This window comes from Emiliania huxleyi, assembly GCF_000372725.1.
Source record: "Emiliania huxleyi CCMP1516 unplaced genomic scaffold EMIHUscaffold_41, whole genome shotgun sequence".
Classification (NCBI taxonomy): Eukaryota; Haptophyta; order Isochrysidales; family Noelaerhabdaceae; genus Emiliania; species Emiliania huxleyi.
The window spans coordinates 740,534-758,370 of record NW_005198900.1 but is presented as its reverse complement, the minus strand read 5'-3'; the positions used below and the strand labels follow the sequence as shown (position 1 = coordinate 758,370).

General features: G+C 65.5%; 6 protein-coding genes across 6 annotated transcripts; 2 read left to right on the top strand and 4 right to left on the bottom strand.

Annotated features, from left to right (window-relative positions):
• Positions 1-76: 76 nt before the first annotated feature.
• EMIHUDRAFT_464243 (putative Serine/threonine-protein kinase) lies at positions 77-2,099 on the bottom strand. Its single transcript, XM_005769859.1, has 2 exons — positions 1,123-2,099; positions 77-1,052 (listed from the first exon to the last, which is right to left on the bottom strand). The coding sequence occupies exons 1-2, from the start codon at positions 2,092-2,094 to the stop codon at positions 504-506; spliced, it is 1,521 nt and encodes a 506-aa protein (XP_005769916.1). The 5' UTR covers positions 2,095-2,099; the 3' UTR covers positions 77-503.
• Positions 2,100-2,847: 748 nt separating this feature from the next.
• EMIHUDRAFT_210232 (hypothetical protein) lies at positions 2,848-7,063 on the bottom strand (the record flags this gene model as incomplete). Its single annotated transcript, XM_005769858.1, has 7 exons — positions 2,848-2,979; positions 4,734-4,940; positions 5,024-5,456; positions 6,024-6,103; positions 6,154-6,178; positions 6,289-6,521; positions 7,043-7,063. 7 exons carry the CDS (start codon positions 7,061-7,063, stop codon positions 2,848-2,850), a joined length of 1,131 nt encoding a protein of 376 aa, XP_005769915.1.
• Positions 7,064-7,936: 873 nt separating this feature from the next.
• EMIHUDRAFT_210231 (hypothetical protein) lies at positions 7,937-8,821 on the top strand (the record flags this gene model as incomplete). Its single annotated transcript, XM_005769857.1, has 3 exons — positions 7,937-7,962; positions 8,032-8,495; positions 8,802-8,821. The coding sequence occupies 3 exons, from the start codon at positions 7,937-7,939 to the stop codon at positions 8,819-8,821; spliced, it is 510 nt and encodes a 169-aa protein (XP_005769914.1).
• Positions 8,822-11,505: 2,684 nt separating this feature from the next.
• On the bottom strand, positions 11,506-14,242 carry EMIHUDRAFT_436447 (hypothetical protein). Its single transcript, XM_005769856.1, has 10 exons — positions 14,051-14,242; positions 13,855-13,967; positions 13,437-13,786; positions 12,997-13,310; positions 12,696-12,754; positions 12,580-12,619; positions 12,293-12,322; positions 12,113-12,216; positions 11,933-12,030; positions 11,506-11,841 (listed from the first exon to the last, which is right to left on the bottom strand). Exons 1-10 carry the CDS (start codon positions 14,213-14,215, stop codon positions 11,630-11,632), a joined length of 1,485 nt encoding a protein of 494 aa, XP_005769913.1. The 5' UTR covers positions 14,216-14,242; the 3' UTR covers positions 11,506-11,629.
• A 370-nt stretch (positions 14,243-14,612) lies between these two features.
• Lhcf66 (light harvesting protein) lies at positions 14,613-15,512 on the bottom strand. The gene is made up of 2 exons (XM_005769855.1): positions 15,357-15,512; positions 14,613-15,209 (listed from the first exon to the last, which is right to left on the bottom strand). The coding sequence occupies exons 1-2, from the start codon at positions 15,480-15,482 to the stop codon at positions 14,763-14,765; spliced, it is 573 nt and encodes a 190-aa protein (XP_005769912.1). The 5' UTR covers positions 15,483-15,512; the 3' UTR covers positions 14,613-14,762.
• An 835-nt stretch (positions 15,513-16,347) lies between these two features.
• Positions 16,348-17,820, top strand: EMIHUDRAFT_102700 (hypothetical protein; the record flags this gene model as incomplete). The annotated part of the gene is made up of 5 exons (XM_005769854.1): positions 16,348-16,752; positions 16,855-16,932; positions 17,097-17,150; positions 17,369-17,616; positions 17,742-17,820. 5 exons carry the CDS (start codon positions 16,348-16,350, stop codon positions 17,818-17,820), a joined length of 864 nt encoding a protein of 287 aa, XP_005769911.1.
• Positions 17,821-17,837: the final 17 nt, after the last annotated feature.

The window sequence follows — 17,837 nt, the reverse complement described above, 5'->3', positions numbered from 1 at the left end:
CTTTTTTGGAAACCCGGGCGGTTCGGGAGTGAAAAAGAAGGGATTTGGAGGCCGCAATGAACCATGTAGTGTGGACCCGGTGACCGGGCGGGCGAGTTTAAGGTACACTAGGCATAGAGGCATGGCCATGCGCAACGTCCTGTCCAACGACGACGTGCGAGCGCTCTCTCACAGTCACACAAGTGACAAGAGAGAAGTCGCGCTCTCTCAGTCTCACTCTCGCCAACAGGAATGCAGCGCGGGTGGAGAGAGGTAGACGAGATGCGAAGGGCGAGTGGACACCGGAGTCGCCGGTGGACGGCGGGAAGCGGAGGGCTCAAGAGGGACAGCAAGCCAAGAGAGCAAGAGGAGGACAGGAATGTGGCTCCCTCTTTGGGCGCGTGTCCTGTTTCGTGTGCGTGCGTGTGCGCGTAGACCCCGGGCGACTCGCCATCCTCCCCGCGAGCGACCCTCCCCCTCGGCGCCAGGCCCTCTGTACGCAGCTCGTAGCTCGATCCCCGGTATCATCGCCCGCCCTTGTCCGACTTTGCCTGGCGGAGCGCTCGCTCGCGCTTCTCGTACTGCCGCCGCAGCTTAGCCATGTCGCGCTCTAGGTTCGCGCCCAGCGCGCTCAGCTCCTCGTCGATGCCCGCGAGACTCAGGTGCGAAAAGTCGTACTTCTTGCTCGCAGCCTCCTTCGCGGCCCGCCCGTTTGCGCCGCCGCCGAGGTCCCCCGCCCCGTCGCCCGACGGCGACGCCGGCACGCTCCCCGCCGCGCCACCTCTGCCCGCGCCGCCGCCGCCGCCGCCCGCCGCCGAGCCCGCCGCCGCGCCGCCGCCCATGCCGATGGCTGACTGGAACTGGCGCATGAAGCCTGGCACCGAAGCGGGCGCGGGCGCGGCGGAGTTGAGGACGACGGTGCCGCTGCTGCTGCTGGAGGGGGAGGGGTGGCGGAAGATCATCGTGCCCGCGTCGCCGCCCCCCCCCGCCGCCTCCGCCGACTCCTTGACCACCATCGTGCCGTACGCGGCGCTCGCGTCGACCGTGCCAGAGCCGCCGAGCCGGCCGGCGACCTTGCGGAGGGCGTCACACGTGTGACATGCAATCATTCACAAGAGGCGGCTTCTGTCTCATAATCATCACCTTGCGGATGGCGTCCATGTCGAACTCCTGCGTGTCGCCCCGCTTGAGCGTGCCCGGCTCGTCCTCCTCCAGCGAGCCCGACGCCTCGAGCGCCTGCTTGCGCCACGCCGCCAGCGCCTCGCTCGCGCTCTCCATCAGCTGCTTGAGGACGGCGCCGCTGACCGCCTTGCGCCCCTCCCGGATGAAGGCGTGCTGTAGCAGCTCGGTGGCGGTGGGCCGCTTCTCGACCTCCTTGGTGAGGCAGCGGCCCACAAAGTCGCGGAACGCCGCCGACCACTTCTCTGGCTCGGCGAGCTGCGGCGGCGGCTGCGTCGGGATAAGGAAGATGGCGCGCATCGGGTGCAGGTTCGAATTTGGCGGCGAGCCCTCGGCGAGCTCGATGGCGGTGATGCCGAGCGACCAGACGTCCGCCTTGGAGTTGTAGCCCGCCTCCGGCCCCGGCGAGGAGATCACCTCGGGCGCCATCCAGAAGGGCGTGCCGATCACCGTCCCGCGCCGCGAGATGGACGTGTTGAGCTGCGCCGAGACGCCGAAGTCGGCGAGCTTGACCGTGCCATCCTCGGTGAGGAGCAGGTTGCCCGCCTTGATGTCGCGGTGGATCTTGTTCAGGCTGTGCAGGTACGACAGCCCCGCCAGCGTCTCGGCCAGCACGGCGCCAATCTGCCTCTCCGTCAGGCAGCGCGAGCGCGCCTCCATCACGTCGCACAGCGACGATCCCGCACAAAACTCCATGACGATCCAGAGCTCGGAGCCACGCGTGAAGGAGGAGTAGTAGCGCACAATGTTGTCGGACGCGCATGCCTTGAGCATCTCGATCTCGCGCGCCACTTCGCCCGTGTCCTGCTCCACCGGGACGACCTTGACGGCCACGGCGCGGCCCGTCTTGATCTCGAGTGCCTTGTACACCTTGCCAAACGAACCCTCACCAAGCTTCTCCTGCAACTGGTAGCCCTCAATCCCGCCCTCCGCCATCGAACCACTCGCGGCGCGCAATAAGAGCGCCTTGACCGAAAAAGAATTTTCCCCGCGAGAAACACAACACACTCCCTCCGCAGGCGTCAGCCGGGCGGCGTCATGTCCTCCTCTCAGGCCCCCTCTAGAATACGCCTGTGGTGTGCACCGTGTGGCACCCCTACCTGTTGTCTCACCCTGGCGCGCAATAAGAGCGCCTTGACCGAAAAAACTCTGTCGCATGCGGCGTCGTGAAAGATATTCTGTTTTTGAGAGCGGCTTCGTTGTTAATACAAGCGGATGGTCCCTTGTCGCAGTCACATACACAGAACACACACCACACCGCACGGCACCGCGTGCACACGCTTCAGGCAACCCAAAGGAGGGATGGGAGGACGGCACGCCGCCACCGCACACACGTTGTCTTGCGCTGTGCACTTTCGCGGCCCGCGTCCTTTGTAGAACTGAAGTCCGTCCGCTGCCGCGCCGATTCATCGCGGTTTTTTTGGGTTTTGGCAGGCACACAGGGATTTCACGGGCGAAGGAAGGTGTGTTGCTAGCCATCGCCCACCCTTGGGCGTCTCGTGCCTCTTCCTATCTCTCTTAAGCGGCAAACGGCCTCTTGTCCTCGGCCCCAGTGGGGGGTGCCCGCGCCGCCTAGCTCTGCGGACGGGCCCCTCCACCCTCACGTACGGATCATGTAGTCCCCACACTCGCTGTCGTGGGATCGCTTGTCATGTGAACTCAGTGGACGGACGGAAAAACACCCCCCTTTTATGCCTGACCCTGGCCATGGCCTCTCTGGGGGTGAGCTGGGCCGGCCGCCTCCGGGTCCGCCACTCGCACGGAGGGCTCGCGTCCGGGAAAGCATCCGAGACCCGTGGTTGTCCGCTCGCTGGGCGCGACCTACATGGAAATCCACTGCACACAGATCTGTGCTTTTGGCGCCTATTGCTCGCTCTCTGTGCAATCGCAACGCCAGAGGCCGTGCTTGGAGAGTGTGTCGCAGTGCTGCTACGTCAGTGGATTGAGCCGCGACGCAGGCTCCATCGGTGAGCTGCGGCGGCGCACCGGCCGCTCCATGCATGCTCTCCGGCGAGCCGTCGCAAACGCGTCTTCCGTCCGCCCGTTTCATCGAGTTTGCCCGAGTGGTAAAATGCAATCGAATCTGCCCGAGTGGTCAAGTAAAACTTTGCCTTTCGAAAAGTTGCCCGAGTGGTCGAGTGGTCAAGTAAAACTTTGCCTTTCGTAAAAGTTGCCCGAGTGGTCTGTGGGGAAAAAACGAAAATCGAGACGGACTTCTTGAACGGCCGGGCAACATGTCTTCCTTACTATTATTAATTGATGCTTTTTGCACGGCTGAGCCCCCCCCCCCCCCCTCCCCCGCGCCCACTCCCTGCCCTCTCCCGCCACGCACTCCGTCAGAGCCCCCTCCCCTCCTGCACAACAGGAATTTTGACAATTAACAGGATGGATTCAAAGAATGGACAACTAATCAGATGGAAGCAGGAAGCTTCCATCCCGGCGGTGGTTCGAATCCACGCGAGCCGAGGGGTGATGGGTCCGAGACTGCTGGGGTTCTGAGGCTCACCCATTGAGGAAGTGAGGTACTGCTCCGCCCACCCGGATCCTGCTGACCAAGCTCCTCTTGTAGCTCGATCGGTCACACCGCCATCGCCGTCGGGGAGAGGGGGGACGACACTGCTTCGGCAGCGTGCACCTCGATCCTGTACCGTGTTTGTTATGACCCCCCCCAATGAACACACCAGTGAGGGAGGGCGAGACGATCGAGGGGTCCCGTACCATGCGGAATCGACCCTATCCAGTGCTCAAGTGCTCATGTGAGAGAGTGCGTTGTGTTCTTGTCTTCTATCCGCTTTCTCTCACGTTCGCCGCGCTGCGGATGTAGAGGGCGCGCAAGTCGATGTCGTGGGTGTCCAGGACGTACCACAGCTCCCGCAGCTCGTGCATCAGCTGCGGCGACCGCGAGACCATCGACGTCAAGATCCAGACCACCGCCATGTTGTCCTCGCGCAGAAGCACACGGCGCCCGGCCAGCTGCGGGAGGAAGAACTCGACCCCCTTCCGCACCGCAACGAGCTCGTTCCACGTGATGTGGAAGGGGAGCTCGTCCGGCGACCGGAAGCCGTGGGCCGGCGCGTGGCGCTGCGCGAGGTCGACGGCCGCCCCCCAGCCGAGGTCGGAGGCGTCGGTGTGGAGCAGCCGAGTCTCCGCCGGCCGCCAGATGGCTCGGCCGACGTGCTTCGAGCCGCGCAGCTCCGCCCACCAGCCTAGATCGGCCAGAGACTGCCGACCCAATCGCACGCCGTCCCGCGAGCGCCAGCCTCGGCGCGTCGCCAGGTCGTCGTGCAGCGCCCGGAGCATGAAGCGGCCGAGCGGGACCGCCAAGTAGCTCGACTGCGCCGAGCCCGCGAAGGCGGCCAGCCGCCGCGGTGGCACGAGCCGTCGCTCCCTGGTGGCGAGGCAGATCAGCGAGCGTGCCTCCGCCGCCAGCTGCGTCTCGCGCCTCGGCGTGAGGAGGAAGAGGCCGCGCGTCGAGTCGACGGCATGCCCAAGGTGGTCGTCCAGCCGCTGCGACGGCTCGTGCTGCCCCTTGGTCGGGGAGACGGCCAAGCTAGCCGGCCAAAGAGGGCTCGCACACGCATGCTCTCGGCGCGAGCCGCCTCCAGCATCGCGCCGTACTCCGGGTGGTCCGCCCGCACGCCCCGTACGAAGAAAGCGAAGTCGTCGAGCCACGGGAGCGTCCGCACGCCGCGGTGCACGCCCGAGTGGCGCCGCCGCTGCCCGTAGCGCGGCCTGGCCGCCGCATCCGGGTTGCGCAGATAGCGCACCACGTCGCGCATCACCTGGGTGAAGACCCACGGAGAGAGAGCCCAGCCGAAGTGAGCGCGGGGGTGGAGAAGTACTCCACGCCGGCCTCCGTCTCGACCGCGAAGGTGAAGTAGTCGACGTCCGACTCGTGCACGCCGATGTGGTGGTAGGCGTCGGTCAGGTCGAGTGAGAACATGAAGTCATGCCGCCTCGCGAGCCGCCGTAGCGTCGCCAGCGACTCGAACTTGCAGCTGCGCTTCTCCACGTGCTCGTTCACCCACCGCAGGTCGATCACGAGGCGCGGCTTGCCCTTGTGCCACACCACGAAGGCTCGAGAGACGTAGTCGCAACGAGTCGCCCGACGCCACGCGCCTGTGCCGAGGCAGCGGTCGCGTTCCTGCGTCAGCCACGCTCGCTCGTTCGGCGAGAAGCTGCCCACGCCGTGGTGGAACGGGAGAGGTGGTCCCCTCTCGTTCCACGGCACGCGTACGCCCTCGCCGAGCCAGCGCAGCGTCTGCCGGCTCGCGCCGATGTCTCGCCAGGCGGAGAGCCTCGAGCGGACCCGATCGCGGTGTGTCTTGAGACCTGGTGGAACCCCCGAGCCGGTCAGCTCTCGGGGGCCTGGCGAAGAGGAGGTCGCGTCCACGCCCTGGCTGCCAGCCAGAGGCGCCGCGGGCCTCCTAGCCGCGCTCGCCGCCGCGAGCGCTGCCACCTCCGCCGCGGCCGCCGCCCCGGCCGCCGCCGCCGCGTCCGGATACCCCGCCATCGCGCTGGCCACGGGCGTCGCCATCGCGCTGGCCACCGCCGCGCTGGCCGCTCCCGCCCCGCAGCGACGTCGCCGCTGCGGCGGTCGCCGCCGCCGCCGTTGCCGCCGCCGCCGCCGCTGCCGCCGCTGTCGCCGCCACCCCGCCGGCTGCTGCCGCTACTGTCGCGCCCACCTCCGCCACCGTCACCGCCGCCGCCGCCGCCCAGGCGGCCGAGCCGCTTGGACGCGCCGGGGGGCTTGGGCTTGAGCCGGGCAATGTCGGCGGAGGCGACCGCAGAGGCGGGTGTGGCGGCGGGACACGCGGGACTCGTGGAGCCGCTGTCCGAGCAGGGAGCGGGCGCCGCTCTGCGACCGCTCATTGCCGTAGAGTGGGTCGAACTCGGCCGCCTCGAGGGCGCCCTTCCCGACGGACTCGAGCTCGTCGAGGCGCTCCTGGCCGAAGGCGAGTATGGACCCGCGGCTTGCAGGCGCGCCGCTCGCACCTGCTCGTGCACGAGCCGTAGCGCCCTGCGGGCATCTCCGGGATCATCTCGCTCATCGCCAATCGCGACCTCGAGCCGCTCGAGGTGCGTGTGCAGGTCGTACATGTACGAGAGGGAGGGAAGGAGGGTGCACACCTCCCGTTGGTTCGCGGCCCCGAGCTTTTGCGGTGCAGCTCTGCGTGCACGGTGTCGCCCGCCGCCGCTGGTGCGTAGTGCGAGGTCCGCAGCTGCAGTCCGCGCTTCCGCTCGAAGGGGTTGTCGCTGTCGTAGTCGCAGGCACCGCCGAACAGCTCGCCGACAGCATCGTCGCGACCGACGCCGCCGCCGAGGCGGGGGGGGCTGCGGTGACCGCCGCCGCCCACGTCGTCCTCCGACGAGTCGGCGTCGGAGTCTGGGGGGGTGGGAGGGTCAGGGCGCATCCGCTCGCGGTCCTTGGCCGCCTTGCCGCCCGCTCCGCCGCCGTCGCCGCCGCCACCGCCGCCACCGGTGGGGGGTCTTCCCCGTCGGGCTGGGCGGCTTGAGCCTCGAGCCGCTCGAGCCGCTTGCGAAGCACTCGTAGCTCCTCGGCCGAGTCCACAGGAGCGGGAGGCGCGGCTGGGGCCCCGTCGGTGCCCCCACCAGCCCCCGAGGGGGGGGGGCTCCGGCCCAGAGCCATCTTTTGCCTCTGCGGGCCGTACGTCTTGGTCAGCGTCGGAAGCGCGCTTTGGCGCGGATTTGCCCATATCGTTGGGCGCACGGAGGGAAGGAGAGGTGGGCTCCTGCCCGAGAAGGTCGCGGGACCTGCGCAGGGCTCGCTCTGCGTGATGCCGCTCGAGCTTGGGCGTGCACGCAAGGGGTCGCACGCGCAAGCAAGAGGAAACAACTGGGGGAAGTTCACAGCTGAGCTTACCCAGAGAACGTTCTCACCCATACTGTCCACTATGAAAGTGTGGACCCGCGTGAACAGCAGCTCCTGACCACGGCGCCGCAGGCGCCTGTTGATAGGTCCAGGTGATAGCCCTGGATGAGCAATGCATACGCCTAGTTGGGCCTCGAATCGCCCGACCGCGTCCCGGTGCTCTGTGGTCGGATTTGTGACGCCGCCGCACCGCGCCGCGGCCGGGGGCCCTCCGGAGGCCGAGGATGGCCGTGACGGACCGGGACGAGCTCTGGGAGGTTCAGTGTCAGTGTATGTATTGTAGAGACTACCCATGTGCACAATATCTCTCAGTCTAGCTAAGCCAGGGGAGGCGATGCCGGGGCCGTCAGCAGCTTGATGATGTTTCGCCGGCGTGCGTCCCGGAGCGGTCCCGGACGGGCGGTCCGTGGAGGAAAACGAGGGACAGCGCCGACGGCGCTCTGATTCGACTTTTCACTTCAAACAAAGGTCAAAGCCTACCGCACGCCGCGTGGCGGCGCGTGCGGTAGGCACTCGAGATTTTGTCAGATCGGCGTGTTCACGCCGGGATCGTGTCCCTCACAACCTGCACAGACTTTGGGAGAAAGAGAGATCACTGTGTGTCACACATTTCTTGTTGGCTTCTAAAAATTCTCTCTCTCTCTCTCAGACTTTAGGCTTGGACAGTAACCAAAAAGCACGATTCTGAAGTTGGGCCCTCAGTCCCTCGCCGAATCTCGCAGCAACCTCATGGTCATGCCACCTCCTCGCGGTCGTCCCACTCTCGTCGTTCTCTCTCCTGCCCCGTCGCCCTCTTCCTCGTCGCTCTCCTGTGTGTGAGTGTGTACACACACACACACAACACACGTCGCTCTCCTCTAAGGCGTGGTGAATTCTTTTTCGGAAATGTTCCATCACGTGCCGGCGCGCCGGTCGGCGCTGCTTGTCGTACTGTCTGTTTCTCCCGTGGTCGGCGCTTTATTTACGGCCTCGTGCGCAAGGCCGGTGATCTCGGCCACTGCAGCCAACGCGCAGCGGCCGAAGCTTGGCGTCCTCGGCACGGTGAAGCGACACACCGGTGTGGTTGCGACGGCTGCGGAGCCACACAGCACACCGAGTTTGCTGGCAAAGCTCATAGCGTTGGCCAAGAACAACAAGTCGAATGCCACGACGGCGGCCGTCATAGCAGTACTCTTCCTACTCACTGGACTTGCCGAGATCGGAGGCGGCTGGCTCGTCTGGCAAGCTGTGCGCGAGGGAAAGCCCTGGTGGTGGGCGCTGCTGGGGTCACTGACGCTGGTCGTGTACGGTTTCATCCCAACGCTTCAGCCGCTCCCCGACTTTGGCCGGCTCTCTGCTGTGTACGGCGGGCTCTTCATCGCGATGAGCTACATCTGGGGCGTCCGCTTTGACGGACTCAAGACGGATCGAGGCGACGTTATTGGAAGCATTGTGGCTCTTGTGGGTGTGGGGATAGCGCTCCTCTGGCCAAGAGGCGGTCGGCCGGTGAAATGAGTCGGCGTTCGTCACTGCTCTGTGCGCATGTGCTAGAAAACAAGAGCTCTTGAGAGGCCGTCGTTTTTGCTTTTTCGCGGTACCGGATACCGCTTAGTTTTTTTTGTGTTCCGGCGCTTGTTGGGCTTCTCTCGCGACGCGACGATCCCGCGGCCGCCGCGCCGCCGCCGCGGGCCGCGCGCGCGCGCTCTCCGCCTCTCTCGCGTCGGTGTGTGCGGTCCTGACTCGTTCCTGTGTGTGACTCCGCAGTTGTTAGATGTCAGTGGCGCCGTGTAGGGGCAGTAGACACAGTAGACCGGACCGCACAGCGCGTGGTAGAGCGAGTGACGGAAAAAGTCTTGGAGTTGGCTATGATTTGCGAAAGATACACTCGGTGTATCTCCACAGTGTGTCTTCGGCGTGTATCTTCGGCGTGTATCTTCATTTTATACGGGGGTGTATCTTCGGTGTATCTTCGATTGTAGAGCTGTTTAACGTTGGGAGCTGAACAGTGTTGCTAGTGTTAACAGTAACAACAGAACAACAGTGGGGCTCCCCAACAACAGTAGCTAACGTTAGGCCGGCTGAACAACAATAAGGAAGGCCTGGCAGTGACCCACGACGATCTCCAGCGTCCAGTGCGGGTAATACCCGAAAATACCCGGAAAAACCCAGGTTTTTTCGGGTTTTACTCGGGTTATTTGGCATTTTCTGCTTGCTGACCGCTGAACAACAGTAACAACAGTAACAAACAGGAACAGCATGGGCTGGGGTGAACACTTGAACAACGTTAAGGATTTCAGCCAACACTAGCGCAACTGTTAGGCCCAAAGTTAATGTTAAACAGCTCTCTATTCGATTGTATCTTCGGTGTATCTTCGCCCGGACACGGCGTGACACGCCCCTCGCCGCCGGTTTCAATACAAAGAATAAAAAATAAGCGCCGGCGACGTTATCAGGCGTTAGGACCTGCGGCCTCCTATAGGAAGCCGCAGTCCCCAACCTCCGAGAGTGCCACGAGCGCTTATTTTTTATTCTTCGTGGCCACGGCACGATTACTCATCACTCGCTCGGACAGCGTGTGACCAAGCAAGGCGGCCTCGGTTGAAGCGGGGGTTGCCAAGGGCTCCGTGTGCTGTGTCGGCGTACCCCGCGTTCACTTAGTTAGAGAAAGTTTGCTCGGGACACTGTGCGAGCCCGCAGTGTGCCCCCAGCCCTTTCCACGGGTCCCTGTCGCGGTCTGTGATTATGCCTGGGTGTGCGGCAGCCCTGGCAAGCTCGACGAGCTGTTGCATCCACCCACTTTTGCATCGGCAGCACTCCTCGCCGATGACCCAGCCGAGTGAGCGTTGACGGCGGGTTGGAAGTTGGATGCTTGACACAGCAGGCCGCTGCGATGAATTATGAGTGTCGCCTATTGCCCTGGCAACGGTGGGTACAGGGATTATTAACGGCTCGCTCGACGGTGGCTGCCACACCGGCCACAGCTCCAGGCAGTGGCGTTGCGCAGCATTGTGCTTCTGGTTTGCGGCTGCTGAGCTGTGTCCTCGGCCTCCCTGGCGAATTGTGGTGCTACGTGGCTTACTCTCCCCGGCAAAACGAGAGCGGCTGCAGGCGCAACCTTCCCATCGTGTCCTCTTGCTCAGAATGGTGGGTCTCCGGCTTTGTGCTGGCTGCGCTGGCCGGCTGACGGACCTCGGCTCAACCCGTACCGCCATGGCGGCTGTGGCGCGCCTGGCGGCGGCCACGGCTGCGGTTGTGTGCTGAATCTGAGCCTTCCATTCTACACCCGCACTGCATATCGGCTGGCACCTGCCACTCGTGGTCTGCAACTGTGTGACGTGCGTCTGCTGGCTCATCCCGGCGGCGTTGCTGGGCAAGCTGAAGCGGCGCGCGAAGAACGACGGTGGCATTCTTCGCATGTCCCAGATCTTGCTAGGCGCGTCCCTCTGCGACTTGGGCGTCTGGCTAGCCAAGCAGGAGCTGGGCGATGCAGATGAGCGGGCTCGCTCGAACCTCGCGCCTCACTGGATGTCGCGCAAGCTGCAGCGGCGTGCTCGGCCTCTGCCTGGGCTGTTTCCTGTCTCCCACCACGATCAAGAACTTCAAGACGGAGTTGAACAAGCGTGAGCGGCTGCGGCTTTGCCTCCCTCCTGGTGGCAGGAGCAACTGCGCCGGCTGCATGCGGCAGTGTGAGGAGGTGCCCGGCTCTCTGAAGGAGATGCCAGGCGGACACGCACAACGGTGGCTGCCCGGCGGCGCGCGAGTCCCTCAGCCGGCCTTGGGCTGCGTCGCGTGCAAGGTCAATCTCTGTGTGAAGTGCAGGAAGCCTGTGGCAGAGGGAGGCTGGGACCATGTCGGCTATTGTGACAGCATGCTCCCTCCGGTCTCTGGATGATTGTGTGTCCGCGCAGCCCGAGAGAGCTGTCAGAGGGGCTGGCCCGGAGCCTTCTCGTGTCGGGCGGGTGGCTTCTTCTTGAGCCACCTTACCTCTGTGTGAACTCAACAGCATCAAATTACACAGACCAATGCTCCCCAGTAGCCCCAGATGCCTCGGGGTGCTCTGAAACACTTGCGGTGGAAGGGAGGGTGAGGCGTCGAGGCAAGCTCGTGGGGGCCTCCCCGTGGGTATTTAACCCTTGGTGACGGCGGCCTCCATGGGCCACCCTATCGCTCTGTGTTTGCACCAGCAGCCAGGCCAACACCCTCATACCCACTAGGGTGGTCCTGAACACTCTAGGGGAGCGCTAGAACACTTGGCGCCAGAGGGAGGGTGAGGGAGGGTTAAGTGAACGAGGGGTACGACGTGAGGTTATTCAAATTCATATTTTCTATGGTGCGCCCCGAGACGTTATACACATGTACGTGCCAGATAGATATCATAGAATTAGAAACCGAGAAAACTCGCACACCCCAAGGCAAGTGCCAAGACGCGCAAGAGCCCATTAGGATAATACTTTTACGCATAATAACTAAAATACTGTATAGGCAAATAGCTCAACATACACTATACGCACACCGGCAAACACATTTTCAAATATCACGTCGAGCGAGGGCCGCGCGCGGAACAGTATACAAAAAATGTAGCACCGACGTACGCCGAACTCACACGGTCCTCTCTACCCGTTCGCAGTCGCCCTCGCTGCTCGCCTCCGCGGCGGGCCTTGCCTCGCTGCTGTTCAGCCGCTGCCGGTCCTCGCCGCCCTTGAGTTTGTCGAGCTCCACGTCGCCGCTGATGCGCGCGCCCATCGCCGCCGCCGTGCTCTGCGGCGTGCCTCGGGGCACGAGCAGCGGCACAAGCAGGATGGGCGTCGCGCCTGCGCCGGAGCGGCGGCCAGGGGTGTGCGGCGGGGGGGCGGGCCAGCGGGCCAGCGGGCCAGTGGGGGCGGGCGGGCGAGGCGTGCACACCGATGAGGGTCCGGGTGAAGACGTATGCGCCGAGCCGCTCAAAGGCGGGCGCCTCGACGCCGCCGAAGAAGCGGAGCAGCGCCGAGCCGACGTACTGCCTGCAGGCGGGAGGGGGGGGGGGGGGGCGTCGAGGAGAGGAGGGGTCAGGCGGGAGCCGACCTCACGGCAGGAAGGGCTCGCCCTGCGGCGGATCCAAAGTTGGAGAGCCCCATAAAGAGGGCGAACATGGACGCCTCGACGGAGGGCGGGCAGAGCTTCGCCGCGTAGATGAGGAAGGGCATCGCCTGCAGCCGGGGAGGAGAGGAGGGGGAGGGGTGGGCTGCCACGCCTGCAGGCATAGGCTTGGAAGGCGGGCCTCACCTGCAGCCGGCTCAGGACGCCAACGAGCACCTCGCGTCCCCGGAGAGGAGCCAGAATTAGAATAAATTATTATTAGAATAATAATTAATTAGACGAGCACCTCGCGTCCCCGGAGAGGAGCCAGAATTAGAATAAATTATTATTAGAATAATAATTAATTAGACGAGCACCTCGCGTCCCCGGAGAGGAGCCAGAATTAAATTAATTAGCACCTCGTGTCCCCAGAGAGGAGCCACCATGACTAGTAATGGATACTAATGCATCCGATCTCAGAGTGGCTCGAGCACCTCGTCGCCGAAGATGAATGCGACGTCCGAGACGCCGAGCCTGAAGAGGCGAGTCCGGAGCCCAGTCAGGTCGACCTCGCTCGCGGAGGAGGGGGGGCGGCGGGGCGCCCACTCTCCGGAGGTTGAGTCGCGCGACGAAGACGTTGTCGAGCAGGTTGATGAGGAAGAGGGCCGCCTGCGGGAGGAGGGAGAGGCGAGGGGGTGGCAGGAGGGGCGGAGAGGGTGCCAGGGGGAGGGAGGGGCGGAGAGGGTGCCAGGGGGAGGGAGGGGCGGAGAGGGTGCCAGGGGGAGGGAGGGGCGGAGAGGGTGCCAGGGGGAGGGAGGGGCGGAGAGGGTGCCAGGGGGAGGGAGGGGCGGAGAGGGTGCCAGGGGGAGGGGGGGGCGGAGAGGGTGCCAGGGGGAGGGGGGGATGGCCGCCTGCGACGTTGCGAGGATGGAGCGGTACGACCAGGTCTGGAAGTAGGTCGCGTAGAGCGCCGTCCCGCCCGCGAGCGTGGCGGAGGACACGACTCCCACCCACGTGTATACGATCGGCGAGAGGCAGGGCAGCTGCTGCGCCGCAGCCCACCCGCAGGGGAGGGAGCCGTCGGGCGGCGGCGGCGCAGTGCCGTTTGCGACGGCGGCGTCGAGGGCGGCACACGCGGCAGCGCTCCTGCAGCGCAGGTCGGCCGAGTCTGCCGCCGGCGCGTGGGCCCACTCGAAGAGGACGGACGAGTAGGGCTGCAGCACGCCTGGGGGGCGGGGGAGGCGCGGGGGGGGAGGCGTTGTCGCGCGCAGTGGTCGCGCCTCGGGGAGAGGAGGGGGGGGGAGGGGCGCGGGAGGGAGGGGCTACGGGGCGGGGAGTGGGGGCTGGCCGCCCGAGAGGAAAGTGAAGACGGCGGCGCGAGCGAGGCAGTCGTCGACGCGGCGGAGGAGGAGGTAGAGGAGCGTGGTGAGCCCAAAGTTGCCTCCGAGCGTGAGCGAGTCGACCAGCTCCGAGTGCGACCGGCCGACCGTCAGCTGGAGCACGCCGAGCGAGATCGAGTAGAGGCCGACGAGCGCGGCGGAGGCGGCGACCACCTTCTTGGTCGGGTGGGACCAAACCTCGCCGCACATGGCGCGCACGCCCTTCCGGCTGGCGGCGGCGCGGCGCGTCTCGCCGAGCCAGCCCCCGAGGGGCGGCACCATCACCGCCAGGGCGGCGAAGATGGCGAGGCCAAAGAGGAGCCTGGAGGGGGGAGGCCGACTTCAATAGCCGCGGGCCGCCGGGCGTGGCGCCGCGGGAGCGCGCGGCGCCTCGCGCCGTACCACTCGATCAGGTACCCCTTGACCACCCCGGCCGGCACGCCAGCCACGCCGAGCGAGCCCCAGCAGAGCGCCTGCAGCGCCGCGCCGAGCTCCGGCCGAACCTACAGCGGAGGAGGGCGTGCATCGCCAGAGGCGGGCGAGGGGCGGGCGAGGGGCGGGCGAGGGGCGGGCGAGGGGCGGGCGCCTTGGCGCGCTCGGCGACAGTGGCGTCAATCATAACGTCGGGCATCGCAAAGTTGACGTTTGTGAGGAGGAGGAGGAAGCCGGCGAGAGGGGCGCTGACGGTCGCGGCGGGGAGCGCGGTCAGCATGCCGAGAGCGAAGAGACCGAGCACACCGGCGATGAGCATGTAAGGCGCCCGGTGCAAGCCTCCAAGCGGCACCGTGTCGGACAAGAGGCCAAAGAGCGACTTGAGCTGCCACGGGATGTGCGAGAAGCCCGCGACGCGGCCGTACTCTGCGGAGGTCATGCCAATGTCGTCGAGCAGATAGTACTGCCGTGCGCCAAACACAAACTTCTCACCCATCCCCTGGTTGACGCCGTACGCAAGGATACATGCGGCGACGTAGCGCCAGCCAAAGGCGGCCGAGAGGCGGCGCAGGAAGGCGCGGCCCGTTAGGCTGTCCGCGCGGCGAAGGAAGGTCGCCATGGAGATAGGCCTGGTTGTTGGCGTTGCACACAGCACTGGCAAGAAACCCGGCCGGCGGTGGGAGTGGTGTTTTCGGCAAAAAGCATTCAGCCAGCAAGCAAACGTTTATATGGGGAAATAGACAACATCGAACACCGCCACGACGGTCACGGCTCACGCACACTCGGCGCAAGGCCACACAAGAGAGGCAGCCTTTGCCTGGGGCGCACTCTGCCCTTTCAGGGGCGGTGCGCTATGCGAGGGCAGCCTAGAAGATGGCCGGGGGCGCGGCGCCGCCAAGGCCGCCGGTCGGGTAGAGCGCATCGACGCCGAGGAGCTCGTGCACGAGGCAGCCGGTGATGCCGAGCATGGCGGCGCGGCCGTTCTGGCGCTCGGCGTTGAGCTTGAAGGTCTTGGTCTCGGGGTCGTCGTAGCGCACCCACGAGTCGATGGCGATGTCGCCCGCCTCCTTGTCGTCCGTCTGCGCCTCGGCGAGCGGCGACGCGCCCGTCTCCTGCATGCAGGTGAAGAGCATGATCTGCAGCCAGCCGAAGGTGGGGACCGCCTCGAGCGAGCCGAAGCAGGTGGTCGGCACGTCCGAGAACTTGATGCCCAGCGACGGGGAGAGGTCGCCCGGCAGCACGATGCCCGCCTTGAGCGCGATGACGTGGAGGAAGCCGAGCATGGCGGCGCGGCCGTGCTTGATCTCCATGATCTGCGGGGCGGGCGCGCGCGGCGCGGCGGAGTGAGAGGTGGGTCCAGACGGCGGAGGGCGTGGGGCGGTCGCGAGGCGGCGAGGCGGCGAGGCGGCGACGGGAGGCTGGGAGAGGCTGGGGGAGGGGAGCGGGGGCGCGATGCACACCTCATAGCGGCGCATGTCGCGGGTCTCGATCAGGCCGAGCGGGTCGTAGACGCCGAGCGGCGGGAGGACGCCGAGGTCGCCCTCGGAGAACATGGTGACCGCCGAGCGGGTGGCCGGCGCGCGCATGGCGGGCGCGTTGAAGGCGGGAGCGAGGGCGACAGTGGAGAGCATGATTGTTCTGCGGCGCGGGCGGAACTTGGCGTGAGGGCGGCGCGGGGCGGAGCGGGGTGTGAGTCGCGGCCGGTGTGCGGGCGGCCGCGCGAGGGTGTGGGCGAGGGTGTGGGCGCGCGGCGGGCGCGGGCGTGGCGCGCGGCGGCGGTCGGGCTGGGCGGCGGGGCCACGGGCGGAGCGGTGTGGCATCTGGGCATGGGATGCCTGTTGGAATGAGGGTTCTGAAATTGCGGTGTTAATTTTGGCCGGGATCAATTATTTTTATTCTTTTCCTCCCGACAGACGCGCGGAGTGGGGCTGGCGGCTGGCGCCGTTAGCCTCTCTCCTTCGATTTTCAATGCAATCCCAAAGAGAGAGACAAACGAAATCAAGAGAGAGAGAGAGAGAGAGAGAGAGAGAGAGAGAGAGAGAGAGAGAGAGAGAGAGAGAGAGAGAGAGATGCTCTCATATCCCAAATGAGGATTTGGGCGAGCACGATTGCGAGAGATTTTTAGCAATACCAATAAAATAAATAAATAAAAAGGGCACGCCAAACGAGGGGTGGGAGAAGGACAGGGTAGCAATACCAAACAACTCTAACACTCACACGTTGTTTTGTTGTCGATTGCGAGAGCAAGGGATCGAGGCCCGAGCGAGGAAAGCGATGAACAAAAGAAAACACTGACCATGGGAGGGATGGGAGGACGGCACGCACGCCGCCCCACACAGGGATTTAAGGAGATGATTGTTGCGCTGCCTTTTAGGGAGTTCGCAAAAAAAGAAAAAGCGCGTGCCAAGTTCAGGCGCCGTCTCTGACCGTCCTACTGTGTATATGTGCTGCATGCTTGGCGAGCGCGGCTGCCTGCTCCTCACGTGCGCCCTGATCACCGGCGCTGGCGTGTGGTACAGCTCCCGGCCCACGCCCGAGTACTTCCACTCCGAGAACTGGTGGATCGAGAAGGAGCTCCGGGCGCTGCCAGAGTCGCACGGCCCGGGCCACGGCCGCGTGGTGCTGCTGACCGGGATGGCGGGCTTCGTGGGCTACCACACGGCCAGGCAGCTGCACGCCGACGGCGACGCGGTCATCGGCCTCGACAACTTTAACCACTACTACGACGTGCGGCTCAAGACGACGCGCGCGGCGCACCTGCGCGAGGAGGCGGCGGCGGGCGGCGCGTACCTGCGCCTGTTCGAGGGGGACGTGTGCGACGGGGATCTGCTCGAGCTGCTGCTGCGCTCGGGCCGGGTCACAAACGTCATCCACCTCGCAGCGCAGGCGCCGCGACCCTCTCCGCTGCCGCGCCGCGCTGCTCTCGTCTCCGACAGCTCCACGGCCCCATGCACACAGGCGGGCGTGCGCTACTCGCTCAAGAAGCCGCTGGCGTACGTCGAGGCGAACGTGCGCTGCTTTGTTACGCTGCTCGAGGTGCGCCGCCGCCCGCCCTGCGCGGAGAGAGGGCGGGGAGCCGGAGCGGCGCGTGGTTGCTGCGGCGCGTGGCGGGTGTGGGCGGCGGGAGGAGGGAGGCGGGGGCTGAGGAGCGAGCCGGCCTTGGCTCCACACACCGCGCGACCCCCTCCCTCCGCGTGCAGGCCGTCAAGACCGTCAACAAGTCGATTCCGATCGCGTACGCCTCCTCGTCCTCCGTGTACGGCCTCAACACGCAGGCTCGCGCACGCACCGCTTCCTAGACACTTCCTAGACACTTCCTAGACACGCAGGCTCGCGTGCACGCACCGCTTCCCCTCCTCCCGTGCACACCACTGCTGCACCGCCCTCCGCAGCCAGCCCCTCCGCAGCCAGCCCTCCGCAGCCAGCCCCGGCGGCCTCACCTCTCCCTCCTCCCCTCTCCCTCCTCCGCCAGGTTCCCTTTTCGGAGAAGCATCGCATCGACCAGCAGGCGTCTCTCTACGGCGCGACAAAACAGTCCAACGAGCGGATCGCGCACGTGTACCACCACCTCCACGGCCTCAAGCTCACCGGCCTCCGCTTCTTCACCGTCTACGGCCCGCTCGGCCGGCCAGACATGGCATACTTCTCCTTCACGCAGGCGCGGCACACCGCCCCGCCGCAACACACCGCCCCGCGCCCACTTGCCCCCGGCGCCCGCGGGTCGACCTCTTCCCGTGCCGCTCCCCTTTATGGGAAGGGCATCCTTCGCAGCAAAGCAGCTCACCCGAGTTCCGGGAAAACCGTCGGGTCCTGGGCCTCTCAGCTAAAATTTCACGTGTCACTAGATGCGCATCCGCCGCTGAAGAATACCCGGACAACACGCAGGGCTGGTGCCCGGGAGGCTCTTCCGGTTTCTTCTCATGAGAGGTGACTTACAATCA